A 20,939-nucleotide genomic window follows, 5' to 3' on the forward strand; every position below is an offset into this window, starting at 1 on the left:
TGTGGTGTTGGATTCTGTTCATTAATAAAATATTTATTAGTGCCATATTAATACTACATATGTGGCACTTCTTCACAGGTATTCATAAAGATTAATCTGTAGTTTTCTGCACTGTCTTTATCAGGTATGAATATTATCTTTGCTTCATATGCAGTAGGAAGTTTCTCTACATTTTTAATACTCTGAAGAAATTTATAGAGCTTTGGGACTCTGATGTGTAGAGGTTTAGTAGAATTCCCCTGTGAAATAATCTGGGCTTGGTACATTTTTGAGAAATAATTCCTTAATAAGTTTCTTTATTTCTTCTACAAAAATTGGTCTGTTTAAATTTTGTCTCTAGCAATTTTGATAATCAGAATTTCCCAAGGAAATTATTCATTTTGTCAATGTTTTAAAATGCATTTGCATAGACCTGCAAAGACTCTGATAATTTTTTTGTTTCATTGGTTACTTCTCCATTATCATTTCTTATTTTGTCTTTTGTGCTTTCTCCGTTTTCTGCGTTAGCATGTTAGCCATGTATGTCTATCTTGATATTTTCAACAAATCTTTTAAAAAATGCTTTCAAGAATTATTGCTCTTCTGGCCTAAGAAACAACCACAATTCTCTAGTGTAAAACCAGACACTTAACTTCCTCATCCAAAAAATTTCACATTCTGCCTGGTGAGCACGGCTCAGCAGTTGAGTATTGACCTAGGATCCAGGAGATAGCGGTTCGATTCCTGGTCAGGGCACATGCCCGGGTTGCGGGCTCGATCCCCAGCCAGGGGCGTGCAGGAGACAGCCCATCAATGACTCTCTCATCATCGATGTTTCTATATGTTTCTCTTCCTCTCCCTCCCTCCCTCTAAAAGCAATAAAGATACATATATTTTTAAAATTTTCACATACTTCTTCCTGTTTTTCTTCTCTTTATTTTTTGTTACTATCTCACATTGTTGACTCACACAGTGCTGTCAACCAAAACCTCTAAGTAATTTTAACATATTCTGCTGTTAAGCCACATTTTTCATCCTTGCGCTTGTAAAATGTGTTTTCTTCACCCACATCTACTTTTAATAATTTTCAAGTTCTTAGATTTCATCTCCCAAGGTCCTTGCAGACCTTGTCATTTCATGCAATTCATTTATTCAAATCAACCAACACTGCCAGGAACTGTGCCAAACCCAGTGCTTACAGGCACATAAATAACTATGCCACAAGTGATCGCTGCAGCAAAGGAGAAATGTTACAAATGCTATTCATGCACAGAAGGAGCAACAGGATGGAAGGATGTGGGCGTTAGGAAGGGTCAAGAGGGAAGGAAACATTTGGCTGGTTCGCTAAGGATGTTTGCCAGGTGGCGAGGAGAAGGGCATCCTAGGGACAGGTGATAAAAAAAAAGAGCTATGAAAAAGGCATATGGTGCCCTGGAGGAATCGCCAGTTAATAAATTAGCATGTGGGCAGAGCCATCAGTGGCAGGCAATGATGATAGAGAAATAGGTCAGCACAAGGCCTACCAGCACTTAGACTTAGGGCTTAAAGACCCCCAGCAGGAAAGCCTGGAGTCTGTAAGCAGGAGAGTGAAACTGTGAGACCTGCACCTTAGAAAAGTCACTCTGGACACAGAGTAGCACATGGGATAGAAAGAGGGACATCCAGATTTGGAGAAACCCCTGAGGGGGGGGGACAAGGCAACAATCCCAGACAGAGCAGATGAGAGCCTAAACTGAAGCAATATAGTTAGAAAAGCACAAATTCCAGAAACAACTCAGAGGTGACTGATAGGATGTGGGCAGTGACAAAAAGAGAGGGTCCAAAAAGTCATGCCTGAATGACTGGCTGATGATGATGCTTTAACTGAGATGGAGAATGCATGGCCTAAGAGCAAGTATTGGGGAAAAGAAATAGTTCAGTTTTGAAAAGAGTCTGAGCTCTTTGTAAAACATAAAAGCATCAGGGGAGAGATGTTCTACAGCCAGTTGGCAAAATACAGGCCTAGAGCACAAGAGATGGGAGCGGGCGGGCGGTACACGTGTGAGAGCATCTGTGTGTGACAGGTACAGCCATAGGTGCAAATGAGAGATAATAACTACCATCCACTGAGCACTAACTACACGCCGGTACTGTGCCAAGCACTTTACCACATCTTTTCATGTGTATTTTTATCTCTCTCTCTCTCTCTCTCTCACACAGACACACACACACACACACTAATCCTGCAGGAAACTATCGTCCCCATTTCACACACATGGAAACCAAGGTCAGAGCAACAACAAACCCAGGGTCACAGGACTCATAAGTGTCAGAACAAGAATCTGAACTCAATGCCAACTCCAAATCCTGGGCTTGCTTACAAGTGAACTGCAAGAAGTTACCTGGCAGGAAAGGGAGTGGGGAGAGGGCACTGAAGGGAAAGAAGAGATTAAAAATGCACTAAGTGGCAATTTTTGTCAGCCATTGAAAGAGGCACTTTATATGCCTGTCTCCTTTACTCTTCATACCCAGCCATTAGAATTGATATTATTGGCCCCATTTTCCATATGGGAAACTTGCTCAAGATCATAGCACTGAGAAGTGATGAAAATGGATTTGAACCCGCTCCATCATAGTCCAAAGAATACATTATTTCTACGATACCGAAGAAAGCATACAATGAGAGAAGAGAAGGGACCACTCAGGGCAGAGGATGGGATATGTCAACCATCAGCATTAAAGGAGCAAGTGACGTGAAACGAGCAACAACAAAAATTATTCTAGAACACGCAACCAGAAGGGTAGAGGAAATATGGGAATCAGGGGTGAGAGAATTTTAAGACAGGTGGTCAATAAGGACAAATGCTATACAACAGCCTGCCTGAGGGCTCAGGAGCCCATTTCACTGAATAATGCACAGGCCTTGGAGACCTTCAGGAACAGATGCTGTTGAGTGGTGGGGTGAAAAGTCAGATGGCAGTGAACCGAGAAGACCTCGGAGAGTATGAAACCAGAAGCAGTGAGGGGAGGGACAGGGGAGCTGGAGAGGAAGGTGGAACAGAGAATGAGGGTGTTGTAGGACGAGAGGACACTTGCTGGCTGAGATGGGGTCAGTGAAGGGGAACAGACACAAGGGGAGGCAAGTGATTGACCAGCAGGCTCCAGAGGAGGGGAAGTGGGCCCCTTCCTCCTCTGATCAGGAGGAGGCAGGGTGGGGACTACACACGGTAGGTACCTGGGGAGATTTGGAGGCGGGCAAGTGAGGGCGGGGGGGGGGGGGGGGTAATGGAAGTGACCGACTGCGGGATCTGCACGGGGAGAAGAAACGAAAGGGGAGCTGATGAACAGGCCAGAGAAGAGTAGGAGAGAACCTGATGGGACTGAACATAAGCTTAATGGGAATGGAGGAGTTGGAGACTGCGATGTTAAGCAGAGAGCAGAGTTTCAGAGTTCAGGATTTCAAGGGCAGGGCAATTCTGTGCAGTAAGTTCCAGGATATAGCCTCACTATGAGGCATTGTTGTAGCAGCACAGAGGGGGACAATCATTTCGTGGGGATGGCCAAGGAACTCAGAGGCTTGACTGTCTTCATCACGGATCCTGAAATCATTCCAGGAAAGTGGGAGACATTGAAATGCTGACGATACTTACTATTGTGCCCAGATTCATATAACTTAAAGACTCATAAGCATGCCTTCAATGAAATCATTGACAAAAAACGTTAATTGAAGAATGTCCTTTGTCATGTCACTACCATGTCTGCATGCTGACAGAGACCTACTGAATGGCATCTGACAGAGAGACCACAGATTCACAGCTGAGTGGGGCTATTCTTATCCACAAGGTAAGGGTTACAATGACTTTAGGTCTCTGCCCCTCCTTTTATGTCTAATCTTGGGAGCCAGCCACTAAACTAAGTCTCAGTGCGTCTCCTCTCTGACCTGAAGATATCTGTACTTGGTATCCAAGAGGTGGGCCAAGGCCCTACTCTTGCTATAAATGCCTGCTGCTGACTGAAAAAAACGATTTGAACAACAAAGTAGACACTCATGAGGACCAGCCACACCACCCACTTCCCCCACGAAGATGTTATCTTAAAAGAAGCCTGTAGTGAAAGCCTAGGCGATTCTCTGGTTAGTACCAGGGTGGGGCATTCAGGGCCTAGTCCCCTCTACCCACCACACCCTGTAAGCCACGTGAAGTAACCTCTTAAGCGGTTCTTGCATCAGCTAAGGAAAAAAACCCTACTGAATTTTATTTGCTTCTAGTACTATCATAAGTCAATTATTCAGTGAAGACAAAATACAATAGATTCAGCAAAATGAAAATATCTGAAATAGCAAGAAGTGTATCTTGAACATGCTGGAGAACTCTACTGGATCACAATCCGTTTCCAGTGAGGCTCAGAGAGGGTGGAGGCAGGCTAGAGGTGTAACTAACAGCTCTTGGGGTAGCTGTCCATCTCACAATGATTCCCCCTTCTATAGAAACATGCCCCCTCTACATACTCAGTGATGGGCCCCAGTACTGGGCTGTATTTATATCACCCCCTCCACCAGCCACACTTAACTGGTCCAGCTAAGTTGATTGGTCAAGCCCAGTAGATCTCTGGAATTTTTAGACCTCGCATTTAGGAGTAGAACTGGTCCCCTTTCCTACCCCCTCTTATCTCGCAGTTTCTCCGGGTCTCTCTTTGACACACTTGTAAGATATAAAACTTAGATGCTACCACAGACCATGCTGCTCACAAAGTTGTCTACTTGAGGTGGGAAAATTAGTGCCATGTCTGCCCTTGTCCCCAAGATCAGCCCCCTGGGTCTGTCTCCAAAAAAGGTTGGTGATGACATTGCCAAAGCAACCAGTGATTGGAAGGGTCTGAGGATCACAGTGAAACTCACCATTCAGAACAGACAGATGAGATTGAGGTAACACCTTCTGCCTCCGCCCTGATCATCAAAGCCCTCAAAGAACCACCAAGGGACAGGAAGAAGCAAAAAAACATTAAGCACAGTGGAAATACCACTCTTGATGAGATTGTCAATATTGCCCAACAGATGCAGCTCCAATCTTTAGCTAGAGAACTCTCTGGAACTATTAAAGAGATCCTGAGGAATGCCCAGTCTGTGGGCTTCAATGCTAATGGCCAACACCCTCATGACATCATAGATGACATCAACAGTGGTGCAGTGGAATGCCTGGCTAGTTAAGAACTACAAAGGAAAATATTTCAGTTAAAGATCATTTGACAACCCCCGCCACCAAAAAAAGCAAGACAATCAAACACACAATGCCTGTGACCACAAGGAACTAATCTTGATCCAGAATTAACATCTGTAACTTGTTCAATGGAAGCTACAGGGATTGCCTGAGCAATCCAGAAGTCTAGAAAGGCTGAGGGGTTTTATGACAACCCTGAGTCAGGTCTCAGGAAAAAGAAAAGTAGACACGGCAACAGTCAAAGCTGTCTGAGCAGCTTGACAAGACTGAACCACTCTAAAGCTGTTAGTGGCTGGTGTGGGGAGGCCTTAGGAATCCCATACTCTCTCCATCAGCTGTCTCTAAGACACTCCAACTAACCCTACAATATAAATTTAAACTCTTCCAATACAGATAATTCTTTCTACCACCTTAATTTGTGCAGGAAATCTTGACCTTGAAAGCTTTCCGGTGGCCCAAGGTAACTTTGTTTTTCTTTGGGCCCTGCCCTTCCTTCCAAATAAGTTTGTAAACCCAGTTTCTGCTTTTTATCTCTTCTAAGCCTCAAGGTCAAAGATAATTCCTACAGGGAACTTGTTTGGTTAGAGTTGCAAAATCACTGACTGGGTTTACCAGGGAAGTCTGTGGGACCTTCCATTCCTAGTGTAGAAATATCCAAGTAGGCTCTATGGCTTCCTGCTGGCAAGCAAGAAATGCAAACAAGAAAAGCAGCAGGACTCCCCTGGTGTGCTGGGGAGTTCAGGAGACCTGAATGGCTCAGGAAGGAAATCAGTTTTACAGTGAAACCAGATACCTGTTTAGAACTCTGACACCCTCGAGCAGCCCAGGCTGAGGAGATGGGGGTGGGGCCACTGCTGAGAAACTGAGAGGAAGGCAGGAGGTCTGGAAACCTTGAGTTATTACTGGCCTAAATTCTGCCAGTAAAAGAATGTAGTATCGTATTTCTTTTCTATTAACTCCTTCAGGCCTTACTGAACCAGGAAAGGCTACTTGTTCATTGAACTTGGTGGCTAATTAGGTAAAAGTAAAGTTCACAAGTAAAAATATTAAATTTCTTCTTCCCTACATGGGTAGGGCTCTTTGTATCAGTGTTCAGCCCAGTGGCCAAAGGATAATATACCAGAAAGTAAAAACCTAAAAACTTGCTGAAAGATTTAATCTCCTTACCTTATTTTTAAATTTCCATTAGTTATGAGTCTGTAAGCATTCTGTTCTTCACAAGCACATGTTATAAGTGTTCAATAATGCATGTGAATGAATGAATGAGTGAATGAAATGAGGGATCACTGTATAATCTATGAGCGTCCTTTATTAAAAACAGGGAGTGGAGCCTACCCTTAGGGCCTTTGGGATTGGGTCCCTATCCCCCTACTATATATACCTGCTACATCATAATTAGCTAGTTTATTAATATTAATAATAGAAAGAGAGCAAAGGGGAGGCCAGACATTATAAGCACAGTCATCTGGGCAGCTTCACCCGGAAGCTATAGCTTCATGCTCCCCAGGGAACTGTTAGGGGCAGAAATAGAATAGTGGGGGACTAGCTGTAGTAATAAGAAATATTAATCATGCTCTGTTAACCATAACTGTTCTATTCTACTAAAGTAAGCACATTCTGCCCTGGATGAGAGTTGCACACCCTGGGACATAAGAGTTAACTCTGGAATGTGCTTCATTCTCCTTTTCTGAGAACTGCCTATCTTCATGGAAAGATTAACAACCTTGTTCCCGAAACAATGGAGTCCCCAGAGGTGCAAGCCCTTTGCGACAACTAGACAGCATTGCCTGTAACCTGTTAGCATTATACCTTACACCTACTTCCCCATGCCTGTAACTCCTACTTTCCCATGTAATCTTTCTTTTTACCCAATATTAGCAGCTGGCTTGTGGGGGGTGGTATAGCAGACTTTATGTGGATGGATCCTGCTGCTCTCCCATACTGCCAGCATTAGTGGAATAAATGCTTATATATGATTCAACACTGTCTCTGCTTAATTGGCTCAAGTAGTGACGGGCAGCCTGGACCCATTCGTTGCCCAGTGTCAGAACCATTGGTCCATTCCCTTCAGATCACTGGGGGAAGGGATCAAACAAAGGAAGAGATGGGTGCATGTGCAGTGAAGTTGAGGGTGACATAGGAAAGGTGCTTGCCTGTCAGTCTAGCCTTGGAAAAGATCATTGGCTAGGAAGATGGACCCCAACGCAAGCCTGAGAAATGGTGGAAGGTTAAAATCCCCAGACAGCCCGGCCAGGCGTGGCTCAGCAGTTGAGCATTGACCTAGGATCCAGGAGATCGCAATTCGATTCCTGGTCAGGGCACATTGAGGGCTCAATCCCCAGTCAGAGGGGTGCAGGAGGCAACCAATCAGTGACTCTCTTATCACTGATGTTTCTATCGCTCTCCCCCTCTCTCTGAAATCAATAAAGATATTTTTTTAATTTTTTTTTTAAATCCCCAAAGAGAGGTCACTCTCTTGCCTGCTCTTGCGCCCTCTTGCTCTTGCACTCCTGTTTCTCACTTGCTCTGTGACCCGCACTCACCCATGCACAACCCTGCGGCCTTAAGCAGTCCCACACACAATGGACTACAGCTGGGAACACAAGCTAAGCTAGCCAGATGCTAGACTGGACTGTACTTTAATATGGGACAGAAACTCTGGGTAGTGGCCTTGATTCTATCCCTGCTGAGGACAAGATTGGACTTTTTCCATGGTGAGACAGATGGAGATGGGACCTTGGAGGGAAACCCCCTTAATTTTACATTATCAATAAAGCTTTTCACGAAATCCCATCCCTCCTGGGGGCCTCAGGAAATTCGTTTCCCATTGGCACCCCAAGAACTCCACTTTCACTGATTACATGACCCCTGAAGGTTATGTCCATGACCATTTAAATAGGGCCTGGTTTGGGGATAACAAATAGAGAAATACATTCAGGAAAGTTTCAGTTTGAGTCCTTCCAGCCTAGATGGCAAGGCCAGTCATGGGGGAGTGGCACCTGGCAAACAGTGCCCTATCACTGCTCCCCATGCTTGGCCAGCCCATCATTCACCATGAGGAACATAATGCTGCCTGAGAGCTTGCTGCCAGGGAGCATCTGTTTAGCTGGCATTGACTCCTGTGGGAACAAAGCCAACGAGCTTGGGTGAGGAGTGGAGAAATCAGTCAGGATAGAAAAAAGAAGGTTGGGGAGTGTGGTGCTTTGTTACATTAAAGACTTAACTGGCCTTTAATTTCTTCAGCTAAGCACAGAAGAAATCACTGTGGAAATGTCTAAAAGCCTCTGCTTTGGCCCCATGTTGCAAATCCTACTCCACGGAAGGCATGAGACACTTAGAAGAGATGTTTGCTGCAGCTGCTGCACATGCCAATCCTCTTCTTCACTCGCCCTGTGTCCCCCTTATGGGAACAACACCAGACAAAGGCTCTTCCTGTATTTCCCAGGGACTGCCAAGCAGATGAATCTCCACGTAGGATTTAAATTTCTACTTTTCTATGTGGAGAAAAACTGGTAGTGAGTGTCTCCCAGGTCACATGTTTAAAAGGTTAAGGCTCAGACACCTGATTTCCTGTTGACCAACATTTTAACAAATCATTCCCACAACTTTCAGTCCCCAGGCCATCCGCACTCCAGCTAGGCACAGGTTCGCTCTGCCTGACAAGCAGGATTTCTACATCACTACAGTTTTTCAAGTTTGATACTCTGAGCATTTCCTTTATTTTCACTGACCTGTGAGCTCCACTAGGGCACAGACTCTATGTTATTTGACTTCTATTTCCAGAACCTGGCACAGTGCCTGGTAAGCACAGTCATTCAGTAAGTATCTGTTGAATGAGCACTTGCATGCATGTTTTCCAGATTAGCAGGAAAAAATGTCTGGTTTCAGTGAGCAGGTAAGTTGGTAAATATTTGGTACTTTTCATGATATTATTAAGTAGAAGTTATCTCTATAACCTCCCACAAACACTACCTCTTTTATGGCACTTATCACATTAAGCATCATTTTACGGTTTTCTCGGTACACCTATAAATCTCTCCGTATAAATTCCTTGGCATCAGGAACTAGGTGTTTTTCAATTTTATCCATCCCCTCATCCAAGAAATGAACTAAATAACTGAATGAATGAATGCTTATTGGCCAAACTATATTATAGTCTTTGTTCTACCAAAACCTTCCAACACAAGCACCAAAGTACTTTTTAAAGAAAGTCTAGCCCCCAGAAAAACACTTGCAGAAATTCATGTTGGCACATTAACCAAAGATAATGTTCATATGACATCAATAGCTAGGGGCAGAGAAGACAAATAAAGAGCTTTGAGGCAGATGCAGAATGCGGACAATGTCAACTACAGAAAGGCCAGACCAGAAATATTAGAGCTGGGGATGACAGCCACAGTGGGCTATAGAATGTGGCAGTAGCCAAAACTTGTGGATAATTCATAATGCAGATTAACCATGTAAATAAAAGGGACTGCACTGACAGCAGTGACATGAATCAACTATGTGAGTAATTTGTCAGGTGTGGCGAGACCAGGGCTTTAAAGATTCAGGGAACGTAATAGAAGAAAATTCTGCCATGCACAGTTATGCATAGTGGTGTATGGTTGACACAGAGGCCAACGGTGGGTAGAGGAAAGCCTTGATTCAAAGAGTAGGGCTTCTCTCTGCTGCATGGTTCCATAATAATTAACCAATTAGGGCCATAGCTTCATTTCCTGTGGCAGTTTCCTCTGCCACCGAGAATGTCACAACCCTAACCACACAGACCCTAAGAGCATTTGGGTGGTGAAGAAGAGCTTCAGATATGCTTGGATCATTCCTCAAAGATGACTGGATACGTGTATATCCTTAGCCTCAGTAGGAAGAGTTTCTCAGAGGAACTGAAGTGTATTCTGACACTGGCCTTTAAGTCCCAATCTCTATCCTTATCACACGACTCTAGCAAAAGAGACTGAATATTACTGGATCTATTAAGCAACCCTAGAGGCCGAATAGGTCATTCGGGGCCCCATCAACTCTGAAATAACTAATCATAACATTATTCAGTAGCACTAAATGTGATACAGTATGCGAAAAGAATTATTGAGTATAATTTATTATGTAAAATAATTATTTAAATTTTAAGAGACCTTTGAGATTTAAGATATTACTATTAATATTATTTAGATGATGTCAGTTTCTTGGAGAAACCAAAGTACTTGTTGGCTATCAGAGTTCAAATCTACTAATAGAAGGGAATGGGTTATACATAGCCTATAGATAGGGTGGAAGGAAGTTTACAGGATGGGTAGAAAAATCAAATGTCAGAAAGAAAAAGGCATTACTAATATTTCTAGAGGTGAATTAATAATAAAGTTGTGTTTCTATTGTTTTTATTAAGACTCTATTACCACCACAAAAAGAAAACTCTCCCACTCTCCCTTTCCCTTATGATTTATAACAACTGGAGGTCGGGGGACTTAACTAAGCAGGGGTGGAGAATCTTTTTTCTGCCAAGGGACATTTGAGTATTTATATCATTCGTGGGCCATACAAAATTATCAACTTAAAAATTAGCCTGCTATATTTGGTCAAACATTTAATTAACTCCCCCCTAATGTGATGGCTGCAACTGGTTCTCTTTGGTGAGCCCTTGGCAGGACCAGACCAAATGATTTCACGGGCCCGACATTCCCTACCCCTGCACTAAAGCATGAAAAAGACAGCCAAGCCTCTTGGCTCCTCAGTGGAAAGATTTGGAAGAGAAAAAGAGCAGAAGGCAAAGACTAGGGCTGGCTCTGTGCTGGTTCCCTCCTCCTGATAAGGCAGTAGGACCTGATACCTGGGGACTGAGTTTAAACAAGGGGAGGCCAGAGGAGGACCTAAGGGGCTTCTGCCACAACTGGTGGATAAGTCAGACGTATGAAGCTTGAGACCAGGGAAAGCCCAAAGGCAGAGAAAAAAGGAGCCAGGCATACTGGAAGCACTCAAAGAGGTGGCCTCCAGGCTCCTATGACCATAGCTCTTTGTTAACAATCCCCTTACATGTGTAAAAGAGGACTGGTGCAAGATGAGGAGCCCTGCGGCGCAGGCAGGATGCAAACTCTGCCCTTCAATGAGGGGTGTGACACCATCGGCCAAAGGAAAATTCTGACTCAGTGGGTTAGGTGGGGGCAGCATCTCTATAATTTTCCCATCTGTGTCAGGAACAAGGCTGGGGCACAGGGGCCAGGCCTGGAGAACTGGGGAGCGGGACAGGTCAGCCTGCAGAACTTAATTAGAAACAGGAATTAAGGAAAGAGCCAATAGCGCAGCTGCAGAAAGAAAACCTTACACACAAATTCATGAGAATGGTTACCTCGGGGGAAAAGGCCAAGACTGCAGGGGTGGCCAAGGCACTCAGTCTTGCCTCAAATGTTCATATTTAAGAAAAGAATGTACTCATATATTCATTGTTTAACTAAAAACTGACTTTTAAAAAAAATCTTAAATTTAAGAAAGAGAAGAGGGAGAGGTGAAAGGAAAAGGGGAAAGGAAGACAGACACAGCTAACAGTCTAGGTCTCCTTGTAGGGGTCTCCCTGGAACCTGGGGTGAGGCAACCCAAAGGGGTGGGGCTCAGAAGCAATTAAAGACATATGGAGCAAATCGCAGGGGGGAGGGTCCCAAACTAGAATTCCTCTGGGTCACCAGAGAAGAAAATGTAATAAGTAACAGAATTTTGAGGGGAAAGAGTGAAGAGAAAAAGACCAGCCAGTCCTCCCCCACACTGCCTGTCAGATTGGGGCCCCAGTTCCTCACTCACACAGAAGGCTGCAAATGTTGGCTCCCCTGAATTGAGCCCAGAAACCCAGGCCCTCTTCCTTACCCCTCTTACGTATTCTCTGCCAACCATGCCCTTGGTTGTGGAGAAATCTGCCCTGGATTTAGGAAAAGCTATCAACATGAAGAGGGCACTTGTAAGGACCACACACGCATCCTGCCCTCCCTCAAACTTTCTGCCAATGCAGTGCCACCCCACCCTTCCCTCGGCTCCTCCGTAAGCGCTGAACACAATGCGCACCCTGCCATATACTCAGGAATTTCCTTGGGGCGCATCCCTGCGGAGAGTGGAGACCCCTCTTCCGGAAGGAGGTAACCTCCGAATCCGTGGTCCTGTGTTCTGGGCTCAGGTAGGCTGCCGGGGAAGGTCAATGCCCGCTTAGCTGGAGGCAGGCGGCCCCTTTGATATCGCCAGCTCACCGGTCTCCTCTGCACCCACCCACCCCCGAGGCCCCCTCAGGGCTCTGCAGGCCAATTGCTCCGGGTCTCCGTGAGGATGGGGCCCCGAGGACCGTTCCAGAGATCAGGCGGGCGGCGCGGGGAGGGGCGGGGGCAGGGGGAGGGGGGCAGTTACCTCGTTGCAGCCCTCGTGCAGGACGTCCAGCAAGCTCCCGCGGGTCAGGCACGCGAGCATGGCTCCTGCCGGGGCCGCCGCCTCCCGCTGCACACAAAGGCTCCGGGTTCAGCTCATCGGGATGTCTCCGGAGTCCCGCACGCCACTTACTGCAGACCCAGACCTGAGCCCAACTAGCGGCTCCCACTGGGCATGCTCCCACCGAGGCCGCCGCGGGAGGGGCCGGGCGCCGCCGCGGTTCCTATAGAAACAGCTGCGCGCACGGGCTGGACCCGCGCCGGCGGCCTCCTCCCGGCCGGCCACGGGCACGGCACCGCGGGCACGCGGAGCAGACGTGTGCGCGCGCTGCACACACACACTCACACTCACACACACGCGTGCGGGCGTGTGCATGCGCTTGCAGTCACACACGTACACACCAGGTCTGCAGGCAGGCGTGTCTGAGTGAGCACGCGCTGCACACACACACTCACACACACGCGGGCATGTGCATGCGCTTGCAGTCACACACACACACCAGGTCTGCCGGCAGGCCTGTCTGAGTGAGCACACACTGCACACACACACACTCACACACTCACATACACACAAGGTCTGCTGATTTAAGGCCACTAGCAACTCACCGCATGGTGGGTGGGACCGGGAGTGAGTGAATCACAGGATTACCCACCCGCTTCCCCACTAGCTGAAAACAGCAACATTTTTCCACATGGAGCCTGGACAGTGAGGTTAGGCTAAAGAAGGGGAAGCAGAAGGGAGAGAAAAAGAGAAAGAGAACTATTCAGAAGGAGAGAAAAAAAAGAGGGCAGAAAGAGAAAACTTTAGTTATTGATGATATTTGAACACATTTTTAACTGAAATAGAGCTAAACAAATCACACAGGATCACAACAGAAACATCAAGGGTAAACCAAGGATGACCAGGGCTTAAAACACACACACACACACCCCTTTATTTTTAGAATAACTTCTAAAATGTGAAACCCATATTTTTAATGAGTTTTAAATTAATTAAATGGGTTTTAATTAAAATTAAAACTGCAACACTGTCCTGGTGCTTTTGAAAGAGTTAAGTAAAGCTTGCTCACGTGAAGCAGTTATTCCCCTCTGTTTCCACTTATTCAAGGCATAGCCATATTTATTTTTAAGAACACTAGTCATTTGTACTCTCAGTGCATACTCTTGTTTCTATAGGAAAACTGGAAGCTGAAAGAACACCCATAGTACGCATTATGTTACACCCCATGATCCCAGATGGAGGGAAAGGTTTACAAAGTGTTAAGGCTCAGAGAAGGTTGGGGCGTTGTCCAAGGAGGACACAGCTCGTCGATGACAGAGACAGTTTGAGAAGCTAGGACTGTACACTCATAATTTTGCAGAAGGGCCAGATTCTCTCCCTAAGTCCCCATTAGAACCTTAGCAAGAAAAGTCAGTAATGGCTCTTATTCAACCTAATGACCTCCTCCTCAGGTCAGTAGAGAAAATCTTTACCCAGAGCAGCCAGAACTAGCAATGTCTTGCCTGCATGTTTAAAGCTGCTAACACAAAGATGCTTCTGAGAAGAGAGACACTTTTCTTCTGACCACAGCAAGCAGGAAGCAGAAAGCTAGCAGAGGTGTGAAGTGGCTGCTGCTGTTTGGACACTATGTGTTCCATTCTGGCTAAGGCTGGAGAAAAACCATGACAAATCAAACTGAACCTGAGCAGCCCACAGTCAGAAGACTATCCTTCATAATCTATCTGGGGAATTTAGTTGCAAGAACTCCCCTCACCAGAACCACAGTCCATATACTCTCAGGTGAGTCACTAACTCATGTTAATGCAACAAGGCCCTTTGAAAGAGAAGTATGACACTTTCAAGAGCATAAAATTGCATACAACATATCTACATGCATAGAGATACAAAATGCAAGCGCCCAGTTGGTGGATCCCTGGAGAGGATTCTAATTGGGTTATCATGCTTTGGACACAGCAGAAAATATTGAGACATTAGAGGAAGGTCCTGCTGTTATCTATGCCAAGAGGTCACTGTTTCTCAGATAACAAGTCATTTATCAAAGGAGGACCTGTGAGCTCAATGGGAAAAGACTCATTACATCACTGAATTTTAAAGCTTCAGAAAAAAGATCTCACTTGGCCCAACTCCCTCATTTCACAGATGAAGGAACCAAGGCTCGGAGAGGTGCTTACAGTCACTCAGCTAGTCAATGTAGGAGCTAGGATCTGAAGCAAAGGTCTCTGAAGCCCAGCCCTGTGCTGTTTACCCTGCACCTCACAGCATGCTGGAGGAATTAGAGAAAGCATCTTGGCAAACTGATAAAAAATTTATTATAGGGCATATGGTCCAAGACTGCACTATTCCCTGGAAGTCTGTAATTATACCAACCACATATTCTACAGCAGTAGTGTCCAATAGAACTTCCTGTGGTGGTGGAAATGTTCTGTATCTGTGCTGTCCAAAACAGTGACCACTAGCCATATGTGGCTATTAAGCACTAAAAATGTGGCTAATGCAAATGTGGGCCTAAAATTTAAATGGCATTTAATTTAATTCATTTAAATTTAGATAGTACAATTTCAAAATATTCTGTTCCATTTTCCCCATACAACTATTGAAATGTTTCCAAAGTTATGATATTTTCATATACAGTCTTCTCTTACACCTGGAAAAAGCAAAAAATTCCTGTTGGACCATATAAGCTCCATTTTTTCACTCAGAAGATATGTTCACCATACTGACTGTGGTCTGCCTTAGAAGGTAGCTCAGGTGAAGAATTGAGCTTTTGCTCTAAGCAGCACTAACCTTTACTATTCCTTCCATCTTCCCCATCCCACCCTCGTGTGATATCAAGATAAGAGCAGGGAGAAAAAGTGGGTTAGCTATATGAACTAGGAATAACTAGGACAATGTTCTGCACCCTAGAATGCCCCTAGGTGGGCAAACAGCAAGGCACTCTGGGTAGCCGGGACCACTCCCACTGCTGCAGGCCTGCCATTCACTCTGCCTGGAAGGAGACAAAGAGTCCAAGCAAGCTGCTTTCTGCATATCTGCCGGGCTGCCTCATTTCTGAAGTTATACCAGCCTTCCTGAACCCTGCATTATTTTAACAATGATGATAGATACCTACCTCACCAACTAAAACCAAAAGCTACACAACCATAATATAGCAAAATTGAGCTTTTACGATGTGCCAAGCCCTGTAGTAAGCACTTAGATACATTAGCCCATTTGATGGTCAAAATCACCATAAACAGATTTTTTATATTGTCCCCATCTTATGTATGAAGAAAGAGGTTTGGAGGAGAAATCGTTTGCCCCAGGCCCTATATTACTAAATGCTGAAGCCAAAGTTCATGTTCACCTCCATGCCTTCACTACTGTCCCTCTGCCTAGAATGATGCACTGTATTTTGTTTGTTTGTTTATCTTTCAAGCTTTCGTTTAAGAGCAATGATTCATGATGGATTTCAGACCTTGATGAAAGCAGCCATGTCCATGGACTGCACATAGTCCTCAAGAGCAGTGATCCGCTCCTCAGCATATCTGTCCCAACTTTATCATCCTCTATAACATACTGTATTTGAAGTTTTTAAATTCCATACCCCACTGGAACCAGTTTAGAAGAGCCCCAGACCAAGCCATCTGCTTGAAAGCTCCTGACATGCTCCTCTAATTTTGCCATTTCCGTCCCATCATCCCAAGATTTCCCATCTAATAAGATGGAAGACTTGGCAACATGTGCAGGTTTTTTGGCTTTCTTCGATTCATACTGTGCAAGACGTTCTTCTCGTAGCCTCTTCGCTTCTTCACTGCCCTCCTCCTCAGACCCAAAGAGAGCAGTGTCCTGCGGCGGCGTCCACAACAGCAGGGCCGTTCTTGCCCAACGCTTTCTTCACTCCTGGCAGGCCGGCCTTTCCCTTTCCCTACGACTTGATGTGATTAGACCAGCATAGGGCATGATACAGGTGGTGGGCCAGAGACCACTTCAAATACTGCCACATCTGCTCGTGACAGCACATGCCCCTCAATGTAGCTCTTGCCCCCAGATAGTCGCTGAGTACCAGGAGGCAATGGGGCTTTCCAGGTCTCCAAAACCCATGGCATCGCTGATCTGGGAGCTGGCGGCAGCAGAGGAAAAAGGAATGTCCAGGCAGTCTGTGCAGGGCTAACGGGAAAAAAAGGCCCCCACACTTCTGCTACTCAGATCTTCACTATGCCTAGTTCAAGTTCCGCTTCTTCGTGAAACTTCTCTGACCACCCTTGATTTTGTTAAAATCAAGACAGATCTGATCATAATCTGTCTGGAACATTCATCTCCCAGAAAACCCACAGTTCATTCCTGCCTAAATGTCATGTTAGCTGTTTAGCCTTCTCTGACTACTCTATTTAAAGTGACAGCAATCCCTTACCCCAGTACTCCCAAACCTGATTTATTTTTGTTTTTCTTCCTAGCACTCATCACCATCTTGTATATTTGATATTTATTTGTTTATTTGCTTATTCACCATCCTCCTGCCCAGAATATAAAATTCCCCACAAGGGAAGGGAATTTTATCTGTTTTGTTACTGGTTCTCGAGAACCGAGAATATTTTCTGACACATAGCAGATGCTCGATAAATATTAACTGAATAAATGAATGAATCTTCCTCTCTTTAAAATTCAAACGTCATAGCATGCTCCATACTATACCACTTAGCACTTATAGTTAGTTTAGGAATGTGAATCTTTGTCTCTTTTACTGTATTTCCGATACAAATATAAATAATTTCTGGCCCTGGCCGGTGTAGCTCAGTTGGTTGACCATCACCCCATGCACCAAAAGATCCCTGGTTAGATTTCCAGTCAGGGCACATGTCTGGGTTGTGGGCTGGATCCCCAGTAGGATGCATGCAGGAGGCAGCTGATTGATGTTTCTCTCTCACATTGATGTTTCTCTCTTTCTCTCTCTCTCTCTCTCTCCCCCTTTTTCTCTCTCTAAAATCAATAAAAATATATTTAATAATAATAATTTCTGGTATCCTTTTATATTTTCCTCTCTCCATCAATGTATTCTTTCATTAATCATTCACTAATTATATATTGAGCACCTATTATATGTTATTATATGCCAGGTCCTATTCTTTTAGCAAAAACTTCAAGAACCTAGTCACACATAAATACATACACACATACACACACATGCAAGAAACAAGACTAAAGAAAGAATAGTAAAATGAAGACTAGTAAAACTGAGACACTAATATTAATTATGTGGGGACAGAGTGTACAAAGCGAGTGTGACAGACTGAGTGGGCAGAAAAAGGAAAAAAGAGACTGAATGGTGAGAGACTAGAGTAGGATGTTGCCAAAGTAATCACCAGATGCTAGTGCGTAATATAAACTGCCAAAGCAGATATGTAAATTATATTCAACATACATTTTTAAAATTTGCATTTCAAAGTTTTTTGCTAGCTATTCTGCAGGTAAAAATTAAATTAAGATGAGCGACATCTGGTGGATATTTTGGAAGTGATCCTTGAGTTTCTTCTCTACTATGAAAACACTGTAAATGCCCCCATGACTCTGGACTGCCATTCATAATGTGTTAGAGCCCCACACTGCTAATTACACTATCATGAAATAGTCTTTCTGCAGGACCCAAGGTCTCATTGCAAGAGGTAGCCGGCTTTCGATTAAGGACCCTTCTATCTCCCAATTAATGTCCCTCTGCCTTCTGCAGGATATATATAAAATCTGACATCACAATTCTTCTGTTAAAGGTAACTTATTACTTAAAATGTTCACATCCTTTGACCTAGGGATTCCACTTCTGGGACTCTACCCTAAGAAAAAAAAAGTCTTACATGAGGAAGTCAATTATGTATTTACAGTGGGAAGAGTGAAACCTAAAAGTTCAACAAGAGCAAAAAGGACAAGAAAAGCTTAGACATTATAATGTTTAACAAACATTTATACCCACATAAAAACAGATATTTTAATGATTTTGTATTAACAAACATTAAGTTAAAAAAAAGCAAAAGTCAAAAAGTGTGTATATGACGTCAAATATGTAAATAATATACATAGAAAAAAAGACTAGAAGAAAACATTCTAAAATATTAACAGTGATTGCTGCTGGATGGGAGGATTATACATTTTTTAAATGATGGTTTGCAATATTTTTCAAATGCTCTATAATTAACATTTGCTTTTATTAAAATATTATTTAAACCTTAAACAATGCATGTATTCTGATTAATTTCTAGAATTTTTCGACCTCTGCCTGGTTTTATTAATTTCAGATAAAGATAACAAATCAGGTGAACTAGAGTTTCCATAAGAAGGGGAGGCAAATATAGAAAGCAAATATATTACAATTTAGTTCCAGGACCTGAGTCCTGATGCAGAAATCCCCCAGTTGTAGAACTGTACTGAAAACCCATTAATGTCCTCACACTCCTCTAAACAGTACACCAGAAACTTACAGATGGCTGTGCTGGCAGCAGGGAGCTACAGAGTCTCATAACCACATGGGACCCCATCTTCAGTGTCCCCAGAAGAGCCAGATCAAGGCCACCTTGAAATAAGAAGAGGAAGAAATGTGTAACAATACAGGATAGGAAAAAAAATTCCAAAAGCTAAACCAACTTAGGGGCATCAGGCCCCTGTCTCAAACCTACTAACAAAAGTCATCTAGAAGTATCAGAAATAAGATGCTGGTTAGCAGGAACTCCAGCCCAAGATCTTATCACAGGAGGGCTATCCCAATGGCATTTTTAAAACTAGTCACTTAGTTATTTTAAATGTTACTACATAACTTTTTGGTTTTAAGTCTAACATAGTTGTACATCTCCAGTTTGCTGATAGATTGCTTGAGCCTGGGGTAAATTATAAATCATGTTGATTAGATAATGTACATATCTTCCAGGTTTTTGGATTTTTAAGGTTTTCTGTCTCTCTCTGAGAGTTAACTTTCTATTACATCTAATAAATAAGTTGTCTAGTGAAAAATAAAAAATAATTAAAAAAAACAAACTAGTCACTTAGGTTTTCATAGTAATAAAGTAAAGAGTAAAGCTTCCCTATCATTAGTGAAACAAGGATGCATTCCCCCTCTTCTCCACATTTATCAGTCTAAGACCATAGAAAGGATTCTGAAGACAATCAGGAGAAATACTGGGAGCTCTGCTTCTGACACGCACTCCCCTTCATCCTCAGAAATTCAGTATTAAAGTAGAAAGGCAGCATTTATAGTCTAAGGCAGAAATTTTTACAGCACTTTAAGTTCACAAAGTGCTATCACCTACATCCTCTTATTTGACCGTCACAAAAAGTAAATAACTCTTGGAAACAGAGTTCATTTTATTACCTCCAGCTAATAGGAAATAGGCTCTGCCAATTAGTAGTGGAGGCAGTTTTCTAGCCACCTCTTCTGAATCCACTTGCACTAGGTCTGTGACAGCGAACAGGCTGGGAAAGTAGTGATAATGATGCTAATGGCAGCCAACACTTGACTACCTACTATGTACCATTCCAAGTGCTTAAAATTCTCACCCTCTTAAGTTGATGCTATTATTGCCAACGTTTTTGCGCTGTGATTCCCTTTTCAGGACTCTGAGGAACCACCGCTCTCAGGGACAAGCCGAGGGCCCGCTGTATTTGGGAAGGACGGTGTCCAGGTTGAGAAAGGGAAGCGCATGGCCCCTTGTCTCCGAGTTCTGAGAGTCTGAATCCGGAACGGCACCCTAAGAACCCGAAAGGCTCGGGGCGGGCTCGAAGCCTCCGCCTCCTCCTCCTCGCCCTCCCACGCCCCTCCGCGTGTTCCCAGGCCTGACCTGGACGCTCAGCTGGGAGTAACACCACTTCCCAGCTCCCCGCCGCCTTTCAGCACTCACCTCTTAAATCACGGGGGGCGGGAGGGTCTGGGTCAGCAACTCAGTCCGCAGCCCGTCTGAGCCCGGCCTCCTCCAGCTGCAGCGTCGTCGCCGCGTTCCCGCTGCCATGGTGACGCGGAGGCGGGCCCCGGCCAGACCCGCCCCCAGCGGCCCCGGCCAGCCTCTGATAAGCCCGCCCGCCTTCCGCAGGCCCAGACCCCGCCCCCTGCCGGTCCCGACGCGCCTTCTAACGGGGCAGATCGCAGCCCTCGCCGGCCTTGACCCCACCCCCTGTCGGTCCAGACCCACCTCCTGCGGAACCCGCCTTCCGACTCCCGGGACCCGGCCCCCTGCGGTTCCGCGCCTCCTACCGGCCGGGACTCTACCCAGGTTGCTCCCGCTTCTGCAGAAGCTCGCCTCGGGTCGGCCCAAACCACACCCTCGCTCGGCCCAGCCACGGCCTGCGGAGTGGGGCGCTAGCGCCGGCCTCTCTCTACCTGCTGAGCTGCCAAACCGCCCTTAGGTGGGGCGAGAC

General features: G+C 44.8%; 1 protein-coding gene and 2 pseudogenes across 4 annotated transcripts in view; 1 reads left to right on the top strand and 2 right to left on the bottom strand.

Annotated features, from left to right (window-relative positions):
* Positions 1 to 12,780, bottom strand: part of DIXDC1 (DIX domain containing 1) — a 66,866-nt gene extending 54,086 nt beyond the window's left edge. For all 4 annotated transcript variants that reach the window (XM_087821545.1, XM_087821546.1, XM_087821544.1 and 1 more), the window contains exon 1: positions 12,552 to 12,780. In XM_087821545.1, coding sequence (XP_087677671.1) covers positions 12,552 to 12,611 — 60 coding nt within the window. In that variant the 5' untranslated portion in view covers positions 12,612 to 12,780. The remainder of the gene's footprint in view (positions 1 to 12,551) is intronic.
* Positions 3,360 to 5,192, top strand: LOC107531284 (large ribosomal subunit protein uL11 pseudogene; annotated as a pseudogene).
* Positions 12,781 to 16,017: 3,237 nt separating the features above from the next.
* Positions 16,018 to 16,649, bottom strand: LOC107531307 (elongation factor 1-beta pseudogene; annotated as a pseudogene).
* Between the last annotated feature and the right edge of the window lie 4,290 nt (positions 16,650 to 20,939).

Source organism: Miniopterus natalensis, chromosome 11 (genome assembly GCF_054644295.1).
Source record: "Miniopterus natalensis isolate mMinNat1 chromosome 11, mMinNat1.hap1, whole genome shotgun sequence".
NCBI classification, from domain to species: domain Eukaryota; kingdom Metazoa; phylum Chordata; class Mammalia; order Chiroptera; family Miniopteridae; genus Miniopterus; species Miniopterus natalensis.